Source organism: Oratosquilla oratoria, chromosome 18 (assembly GCF_046742065.1).
Source record: "Oratosquilla oratoria isolate Oo_2021 chromosome 18, ASM4674206v1, whole genome shotgun sequence".
Lineage (NCBI taxonomy): Eukaryota > Metazoa > Arthropoda > Malacostraca > Stomatopoda > Squillidae > Oratosquilla > Oratosquilla oratoria.
This window is the reverse complement of record NC_134794.1, coordinates 29,613,797-29,624,454: the sequence shown is the minus strand read 5'-3', so window position 1 is coordinate 29,624,454 and position 10,658 is coordinate 29,613,797. Positions and strand designations below refer to the sequence as shown.

Here is a 10,658-nt window from a genome sequence, read left to right as displayed (position 1 = left end):
CTTGTTATTCTTTCATTTTTCTATGTGTATAGTTCTATTATCTTCTCTGGGTATATGTGTTGAGGATGTCTTATTGAAATTTGTAAGATATGTCTTGTTATTCTTTTGTTTTTCTATATGTATAGTTCTATTATCTTCTCTGGGTATATGTGTTGAGGGTGAGTCAAATGCCTTGTATTTTCATGTTTGTACAACTTATGGACTGAACCAATTGCCATCATTGGTTTACTAGGAGCTATGGGACTCCAGCAAGAGGGAGCTTGGTTAAAGGATTGATCATTTAATTAATATTATAGCTAATGCTATATGTTGCTGTTTGACTAAAGGGCATGAATGAGAGACTATCCTGATAAACTTGTGCATGTGGTGCACCTGAAATTTTATTCCAGCATATGACATGATTTTTATTTTAGAAAGAATTCAGATAAAGAATCAGTGAATTGTACTTTGTTAATTTTGCAGGCATGAAGCAGAATATTATGGCATCACACCATTAGTAAAGAGGCTTCTGTTGTGCCAGGACCTACCCCATTCCTCTTGTGGTGATGTTCTCTTCTCTGGCTACCTAGCTCCCCCAAGTATGCATTGTTTTTGTATTTTCTTGTCATCTCTTGGATTGTGTGAAGAATATATAGGCTGGTGGGCATTCTAGCAGTTGGTGTGAAGTCAGCCATGGTATGTTTTCAACAGGTATTCCATTACAAGAACCGGGACCACAAACTTCAGAGAGTTCAAGTGGATCAAATAAAAATTCAGCAAGTGGAGGAGCTACTGGTGGAAGCAGTTCGAGTCGTCAAGCAGTGGAAGCTGCTGGCACCAGTAATGGTAGTCAGGCAGTTCCTCCACCAGGGGGAGGTGGTGGAGGAGGAGGAGGAGGTGGGGGAGGAAATAGTTCATGCAACAACATTGGTGGAGTTCATAGACCTGGGCATTCAAGGAATTCTTCCATGGACATGAGGCATAGCCCACAGTTACTGGCTCAGGGTGAGTTACCTGTTCTGTGTATATTCATGAAATGTTGGCCTTGACTCTGGAAATGGTTGCTAAATGTTGGTTTGTTTTACAGCTCACCACAGTGGGAACAGTGCCTTGTACCAGGGCCACATTGCCAGAAGTTCAGGGGATATAAGGGGTCTGAGTAGGTCACATTCCAGAACACCTTCAATAGATCTGAGGCACTCACGTAACTCGTCTGCAGATCTCAACAAGTTCTTCAAAACAGATATTAGTTTATTAAATCATATGGGACCACCAGGTAAGTGTATGAAAGATCTGAGATTTTTGTGTGTTAAAGTAAGCTGGTACACTATGCATTCATATGTACATACTAGAAGGCCTTTTCTTCCTTGTAAGTGAGTTACCCAAGCATACACCCCTCCCACACCCATTTGAAGCCTATACCTTTTTCATCCTAGCACCTCTTGGATGAAGAGTCACCCCAGTAATACCCCACACCCACACACTGCTTGGTTCAAAGGCAATGCAGTTGGATGCAGCTCCTCTACACCAAGGCTTAAGAGCTAGTTTATCTTCCATTGTTTCGCTGTATGGCAACCTCCCCCTTTCCCCTATCCAATTTGGACCACATCATATCTTCATATTTTTACATTAACATACCATTGACTTTTATCCTCAGAAGACATTCCTCTATCCTTCAGTTCCCCCTTTGCACTATCTATTCACCTCATTGGTGGTCTCTTAAGGATGTTGGTATGCTAAAAGTGTCTATTTTTGACTGTCAAAAACATGTGGAAAAATATTTTTGTGTATGCTCAATACACTGCTGAACTAAATGTTGTATGGCATCATGAATTATTTTTAATTAATTAAAAAAAAGTATCTTGAGCAGACAATGTCCCTATTTAAAGGGACATGGCATAAAACTAGCTTTCTATTCAGCATTTACATTTGATCTTTTTCTTATATACAATTTTAGAAGGTTATATCATGTCTGTCAACATATATCACCAGTGAGCTGTAAAGGCAGGCTAACAATTAACTGTAACAATGCACTATGTATTGCTCAAGTAAGTGTTGCTATTGACTTTGTTTTGTCCAGCAAAACAATATATTCAAAAGGGAATCTATATAACACAACAAACAAAACACAAATAATTTGAGTCTAGGTATGTTAGAAAATTAGAGAATAGGAGACAGAACCTAACGAACGTTGCTCCTTTCCTGTGTACTACAAATAGGTAAATACAACAAACATAAAGGTAATGCCATCTCATGAAGAAGCCTAGAGAGCTCTACAAGGTACAGACAACTGAAATAATGCAACTCATGGCTTGATGAGCTATGACACTATATGTAAACAAGTGAGGTGTGCAGTGTGCAATGATAGTACTCATCAGTATTTATGCATTTTTTTTTATCTATATTGCCATTAGTTTTTTTTTTTTTTTTTCTTCTTCTTAAAAACTCACTATTTTGTCAACTTTTTTATAACTCAGAAAATTCTTTCACTGTGCGAATTATTTTTTGTTTCAACAATGCTTCCTTTTTTTTTTTTTTTTTTTTTAATTGTCTTATTGAATTGTGTCTTTAGTAATACAATTATGCAAACATTTTTACAAATTTTGGGTACTCAAAAGAAAAATCCAGTGTGGTGTAACTTTTAAATATAAAGCAATAAGTTAGCAAGACAATCTCAACTAAAGCATCAAGTTTCTTTTCAAAAAAGTTGTCAGATCACATGGTCTGTTAAGATAAGACTTTTTCTTCCTCTTTTTCTTCATCTCCTCTGATGGATTTTCATAAAAATTGTCACAGATACTTTTCACAGTCTGCCTCTTACAGAAAAAAAATCACAGTAGCTTAATTATTTTGATATAAGCATACCAACATCCTTAATATGGTATAATATTTATTGAAATAAGTAAACATTACCAGGTACGTAATACGAATTGTTTTCATAAGCTAGAAGACAGTGGCAGGTCCAGGGGGGCTGAAGCCCCTCCCCCAAATTGTTCTTTCATTACTTCATTGCAGAGGTTGAGAAACCTGCCTCACGTACACAGGTACATGGCAGAAAGCAGTAATACAGTTGCAGAATTTTTTCTAAGCATTTAATGAAATACTTCAGTGAGAATAGTTGGAAGGGTATTTAACACATTATTGAGGGTAGATCTTTAAAAATATAAGATTAAGTATTACTTTTGCCCAATATTTTGAAAGAAACTAAAATGAGAACATATACTTCAATTTATATTCAAAAACATTGTATTCATGCTAGAGTACATATTTAAAAGCCTTATCTATATTTACAAAATTCAGGTTAGGCCCCCCTCCCACAAAACATCATCCACATTTACAAAATTCAGGTTACCCCACCCCCCATATATATATATATATATATATATATATATATCTCTATATATATATATATATATATATATATATATATATATATATATATATATATATATATATATGTACAACACTGAATGGGTCCCAGTGATTAGAGCTACATTTTAACAACCACAATGCACTTGTCACTGTCGCACTTGTCATGAGGATACCCGGTTCGAGTCCTGGGTAGTACCACATTTCAATTTCAAGCATGCTGGCCTTTGATGGCTCAGAATTAAAGTGCATTGTGGTTGTTAAAATGTATATATATATAGATATATAGATCCACCATTGCTAGAAGATGCATGTAACTGTCCAAGAGGGTAATACATATTTTTCAACATTTTATGCAGGATCATGTTGGGTTGATCCTCTGAGAGTAAGAGTGGTGAAGGCACATCATAACTGGATTGTTGTTGCATACGCTCACTTTGTCACATGCTACAGGTAAGGATTCAGAAGTCATGTATTTATATACAGTAGATAGGTATTTCTATAGTTTTCATACTCATTATATATTTCTTCTCCCATTGTCAACCTATTCATCTTTGTCACACATATGTGGTTTTGATTTTAATACATGTCTCCCATACTATACAATGCATCAGTACATGGTATTTCACACATACAATCATTCTAAATTAAAAGACCCACACCTTAGGGTTCTGGTTGGAAAACTCCTCCCAGACCCTCATATGCCTTTACTTTTTTTTAGGAATGTACCCTTCAGGGCTACAGAAAGTAGGATGCCTAGTTCTATCCTCCATCCCAATTTAGTCGCCTTTGACGACTCAAATAGGAGCACCTGATGGCAGTATTCTTTCTCCCTCACCACAGGGATGTCCCCACCACTATATGATTGGCCACATTTGTTTGTGTGAATAGGCAGGCTAAGCAGATGGCCATTTCCAGCTTTGTTAAGGGGATGGACTGACCCAATTTTTCTCAAAAGTTTATAAGCTTGCTGTTCAATTGATCACCATATGATTGGCTTTTTAAGAACATAACCCAGTACTGAGTGTTATTCAGGATTCTACACTATTTTGGGGAAAAGAGGAGACAAATGTATAAGATAATTCATCTGTATGGAAAACTTTGGTTCTTAATATTCTCCAAGCATGTAGCTTTTTTTTCTTTCTTTCTTTTTCTTTTCTTTTTGATACTCATTTTTTTTTCTCTCTCTTCTTTCTTCTCATTTCTTTTTCTTTTTCTTACATTTGTTTTTTCTCTTGACCTCTTCACAACCTACCATCCAAAGCCAAGTGATCTTCTCTTATCAATTTTATTCACTCATGTTAATCTGAACAATGCAGTCATGTCTTCTTTCATTTAATGTAATGTTTTTATGAGAATGTTATGACTTTAAAGAATTTGTTGGTCTAAAAAATTTGCTTGGTAAAAATTTGTCTATTTTTATGCTTATTACTTATAACCATAAAAAAATAATTTTTCTTGAAAATATTTCCTCATGCAATGCTGATATTTTGATTGTTAAATAATTTTTTTTATTAAATGTACAAATTACAATATTAGTTTGTTTAATGTGACATGCAAACAGCTCATGGATTGCTATTCTTGCATGCTTACTGATATAGTGCTGTCAACCGATGGTAAGTATCAGATTATTTTTATCGTGTAGATGGCATATTTCATTTCACTTAGAGAGCTGTTAGATAGGGTCAGTCAAAGAGTGTCAAGGTGGTTTGGGTATATGGAAAAAATTATTGATAAAAAAAAACTTGCAAAAAGTGTGGACATCAGAAGTAGATGGAGTGAACTTCTGTGGAGTAGGAGAGAGAGAATGCAAAAGATAGGTAATGGAGAGATATTGTACATTGATGAAAGATTGACAAAGCAAGAAATGATGTTCTTGTTTGCTCCATAGATTATTTTGAGGAGCGAGGGGTAAACCAGCTCTGGCTGTTGGGCCTTGCTGGAAAATTGCTACCTTGCTGCGTTAACTTTGGCCCAAACGCTATTGTGAGGGACATGGATGACCCTTCATTGATAAGATGTTAATATGAGTAGACCATAAAATGGGTGTTAAAGTGTATGAAATTAGTGTGTGCTTTGACTTGCCCCCCCCCCTCAGAAATGAGGAAGAGCCTTTGGTACATATGTATGTATGGTTGTTGATGTTCTTGCAGTGGACTGCAAGAAACTGTGAGGTGCATAAGTACTTTGAAATTCACATCATTATGTTCTGGGTCCAATTGTATATCATCTTTTTACATATACTCATGGAATACTAGACCTTGATGTCCACAATGAATCGTTTCTTTGATTGTGGACAATAATGCACACTGGTTTTGTTAATCAATTGCCACTCTGTAATAAGATTTAGCTCCAAACCATGTTTTTAGGACAAAATATAACTACTATGATTTTCTCCAAACCAGCTTGAACTGCTACTTTATGGTAGCTAGTAAACCATATAATATATACCAAGGGCTTTTTCCCCCATACAAGGGAGGTAGCCAAAATCAAAAGGCATAATTCCACCCATTTCATCCCCACCCACGCTACTCCCATTCACCACCCCTCCCTCCCTCTTTTCTTGGCTCCTCCAGTATGATGAGTCATCCCAGCAGCAAGACACAGCAAGGCCACTTCATTTAATTGGCAACCCCCCCTCTCCATCCCCTCATGGAGAAAAAGAGAAGACAGGGAGAAATTCCTTCAGGCTGTGTCAAAATATATTTCACGTATAACCACTCCCTAACCTTGCATCCTCCACCCACTCCTTCCATGCATTACATCATCATCCATACACAACTATTCTCCACTCACCCCTATCTTGTCTTCTCCCTTCCTCAACAGACATCCCCCTCTTTCTCAACATCCCTTTTACTCCAACTATCCATCTCATTCTCAGTCGTCACTTCCTATTCACTCCATCCACCTCTGCATTCCACACTTCTTTTACTAATCTTTCTTCACTCATTATTTCCATGTGTCCAAACCATCCCAATATTCTTTCATCAATCCTATTTCCCAAGTACTTTTCCAACCCCACTCTTCTCCTCTTCTTGTTTCTCACTCTCTCCAGCCTGCCATACTTTTCAGACATTTCATCTCATATATACTCATGACAAATCAGAGCTCCGGCTATGCCAGTAAGTTTGTTGAATGTCTTCAAAGGCATACATATTTTAAATGAGATAGTGGGGTATTATTTGGGTCAGGATTTACTTATACCTAAAAAGAGTCATCAGGCCACTAAAAAGGTGTGACTAAGGATACCAAAGGCCCTATGAGTAGTTGGGACTTTGCTCATTATAATTTGAAAATGAATGTTTTCTCAAGTCACTTACAGGTTCAAAAAGGCCATTGGTATATGCTTACATATATTTTGTTGTTATAATCCAAGAAATATTTGTCATTTAGATATTTCTTAATTCTTCTTCATCAGGTGGTTTGCAGTTCAGAACTGTAAGGTTCTTTTTGTGGATTGATGGCTGATTTCAAATTCTTTTTATTTGGGGAAGTCTTTTTTGTACATTCTGTCCTGCTTGTATGAAATTTAAATTTTTTCTTTGTTTTGATGAGTGTAATGTTCTGATTTTTCCAAAGGAACAAAGACAGCACAGGATGGCAGCTTGCCTTTGTGTCTCCTCACATAGAGCAGCTGATTGAGAGAGTTGCCCTCAATGCCAAGCTATCCCCACCCAGTCAAGGGGGAGAACCTGGTCAGAAGATGCTTGCTATATCCTATTCTTCACATATCCGACTTTGGAGTGTGTCTGAGGATGGCAATCGGACTGATGTTGGTTCGTTGCACTTTATTTCAGAATTTCATCGTTTTAATGCTCTCTATATGCAATATTGAGAATGACCTACTGACCTTGTGTAAAGTTTAGTGTTATTTCTTTGTTTCAGGAACTTTCAACCTTGGTGTGCCAGTAGAATATTTGTTTTTCATTGGTTCACAACTGGTCGCACTCTCTTCCTCGGGTAAAATTGGCGTTTGGCATGCAATGACACAGCACTGGCAGATTCAAGATGTACTTCCCATTGCATCTTTTGATACTGCTGGATCCTTCCTCCTCTTAGGATGCACCAATGGTTCTATTTATTATATTGGTAGGTGTAATATGGAATTCAATATATATGTTCTTGTCTTGAGAATTTAGATGTTTTCCTGATGCAGTCCTGGTGTTTAAATCACTCAATCAATCTGTTGTCCAAGGTCTCTTACAGGAGACCCACAATTCCAACCCCTTGTTCATGTATGTCATGAAGCTCCAGTTGTTTACACAAGATGGTTCAGTTACATTTTCCCTCTAGTGATTGGTGTGAATATGTCAATTAATTTGAATGTTATAACTAATAATGTACCAGTATCTTCAAATGTATGAGTGCTTTTGTGATATTCTAATGGTGCATCTCCACTCAGAATTTCCATATTTAATTCCCATATTTAATCACTACTCAGCATATTGACAAATATTTAGAATTCTTTATACACATTCACACCTATTCTAGATATACAGGATGTCAGGCCTTTTTCTTTCTTTTCTTTTTTCTTCTTTTAATTGTACCTAATTGCAGGAAGGAGCAATGCTCATTTGGTCCTGTCTCCTATTCTCTAATTTTCTAATGTGAGTGTGTGTTTGTGTTTACCTAATAGTAGTACATAGGAAAAGAGCAGTACTTGTTGGGTCCTGTCTCCTATTCTCAAATTTTCTAACATACATACACACATAATACCAAGGCTTTTTCCCCCTTACAAGGGAGGTAGCCAAAAAGGAAAAGGCATAAAATCATTCCCACCCATTCCATCCCTGAATACACTCCACACCCCTCCACCCTCCCTCTTATCTTAGCACCTCCTGGATGATGGGTCATCCCTGCACCTTGTCCACTGCCCTGGGTCAGAAGCAGTGTCACAAGACACAGCACATCCACAGCAAGGCCGCTTCATTAAATCGGCGACCCCCTCCCCCTCCGTCCCCCCATGCATAAAAGGAGAAGATGAGGAGAAATCCCTTCGGGCTGCATCAAATTTTGCTCACACATACTACCTCACCCCCATCCCCCTACCCATTCCACCTCATGCATCACATATACAACCATTCTCCATTCACCCCCGTCTTCTGTCCTCTCCCATCCTTCCTCAACAGACATTCCCCTCTTCCCCAAAGCCCCCTTCACCCCATCCATCCACTTCATCCTAGGACGTCCCTTCATGTTCACTCCCTCCACATCTGCCTTCCATACCTCTTTTACTAGTCTTTCTTCACTCATTCTTTCCATGTGTCCAAACCATCCTAATACTCTTTCATCAACCCTATCTCCCAACTCCCTTTCCACCCCTGTTCTCCTCCTCACCTCCTCATTTCTCACTCTATCTAGCCTAGTAACCCCCATCATACTTCTCAGACACCTCATCTCAAACACATTCAAACTCCTTCTCTCTTCCTCTCTTATGTTCCATGTTTCTGCCCCATACAGTGCTGTTGGCACAATCACTCCTTCATACAGTCTCCTCTTAGCATCCATTCCCAAATGTCTATTCCTCATTACACTTTTTAATCCACCAAGGCATTTACTTGCTTCTCTCAATCTACATTCAACCTCCACTTTCACTCCAACTTTTCCTGCCACATTTGCACCCAAGTATCTAAAACTATCCACTTCCTCCAGTTGCTCTCCCTTAATGCTCACTTCCAGATTAATGCCACTTTCACCCCTTGTACATCTCATCACCTAACATTTACACACATTTATCTTTAGTTTTCTTCTATCACACACTCTCCCAAACTCTGTCACCAACTTCCTCAATCCATCCTACGATCCTGCCACAAGTGCAGTGTCATCTGCAAACAACAGCTGGCTCACCTCCCACTTTTCTCCATTTTCTTTAACCATCTCCAATCCCTTGCCCACTACCCTTGCATTTACCTCTCACACTACCCCATCCATGTATAAGTTGAACAGCCAGGGCGACATAATGCATCCTTGACGAAGTCCCACCTTTACCTCAAACCACTCACTCTCTCCATTTCTAATCCTGACACAAGCTCTACTACACTCATAAAAACTCTTGCCAGCTCCTAGAAGCTTTCCTCCTATCCCGTATATCCGCAAAACCTCCTAAATTGCCTTTCTGTCTACCCTATCGTAAGCCTTTTCCAGATCCATAAAGGCCCAAAAAACATCCTTCCCCTTTCCTATAGCTTTCTCACATATCTGTCTTACCACAAAAATCTGATCTACACAACCTCTACCTGTCCTAAATCCACACTGTTCCTCACCAATTACTCCCTCTGTTCCTCTCCTAATCCTCTACCTAGACTCAAATTCATGTACAGTTCCATCTTAATCTATATCTTTGATTTCCAATTATCATATTTAGATTTGAACTCCTGTATTGTTTGAGTTGGGCTATGTCACCTTCTAAGCTATTCCACATATTACCGGTACATATAGATGGAAAACTGTTTCTTTACATCCTTTCAACATGTGACCTTTGTTAATTTAATTCCATGACCTCTTAAAGCCCTCCCATCTTTAATCAGGAGATCTCTTCTATCAGTGCAATCTATTGTATGTGTGTGTGTGTGTGTAAACAACATTTATATATTGATTTATTTGATGGCATGAGAGGTGGTAAGGTGATGAGATGTACAAGGGGTGAAAGGGGTAGCAGACTGGAAGTGAGCTTAAAGGGAGAGCGACTGGGGGAAGTGGATAGTTTTAGATACTTGGGTGCAAATGTGGCAGGAAAAGGTGGATTGGAGGTGGAGGTAGAATGTAGGTTGAGAGAAGCAAGTAAATGCCTTGGTGGATTAAAAAGTGTAATGAGGAATAGACATTTGAGAATGGATGCTAAGAGGAGACTGTATGAAGGAGTGATTGTGCCAACAGCGCTGTATGGGGCAGGAACATGGAACATAAGAGAGGAAGAGAGAAGGAGTTTGAATGTGTTTGAGATGAGGTGTCTGAGAAGTATGATGGGGGTTACTAGGCTAGATAGAGTAAGAAATGAGGAGGTGAGGAGAACAGGGGTGGAAAGGGAGTTGGGAGATAGGGTTGATGAAAGAGTATTAGGATGGTTTGGACACATGGAAAGAATGAGTGAAGAAAGACTAGTAAAAGAGGTATGGAAAGGCAGATGTGGAGGGAGTGAACATGAAGGGACATCCTAGGATTAGGTGGATGGATGGGGTGAAGGGGGCTTTGGGGAAGAGGGGAATGTCTGTTGAGGAAGGACGGGAGAGGACAGAAGACAGGGGTGAATGGAGAATGGTTGTATATGGATGATGTTGTGATGCATGAGGTGGAATGGGTAGGGGGATGGG

The 10,658-nt window shown here is 38.7% G+C and overlaps 1 protein-coding gene across 4 annotated transcripts in view; it reads left to right on the top strand.

Moving 5' to 3' along the window:
* Positions 1-10,658, top strand: part of LOC143035137 (BTB/POZ domain-containing protein KCTD3-like) — a 38,922-nt gene that overhangs the window by 4,517 nt on the left and 23,747 nt on the right. The window contains exons 3-9 of one of the 4 annotated variants that reach the window (XM_076201746.1): positions 463-578; positions 691-984; positions 1,067-1,255; positions 3,708-3,801; positions 4,950-4,964; positions 6,928-7,124; positions 7,234-7,437. In XM_076201746.1, coding sequence (XP_076057861.1) covers positions 463-578; positions 691-984; positions 1,067-1,255; positions 3,708-3,801; positions 4,950-4,964; positions 6,928-7,124; positions 7,234-7,437 — 1,109 coding nt within the window. The remainder of the gene's footprint in view (positions 1-462; positions 579-690; positions 985-1,066; positions 1,256-3,707; positions 3,802-4,949; positions 4,965-6,927; positions 7,125-7,233; positions 7,438-10,658) is intronic. The other 3 variants (XM_076201748.1, XM_076201747.1, XM_076201749.1) reach the window with 3 other exon arrangements.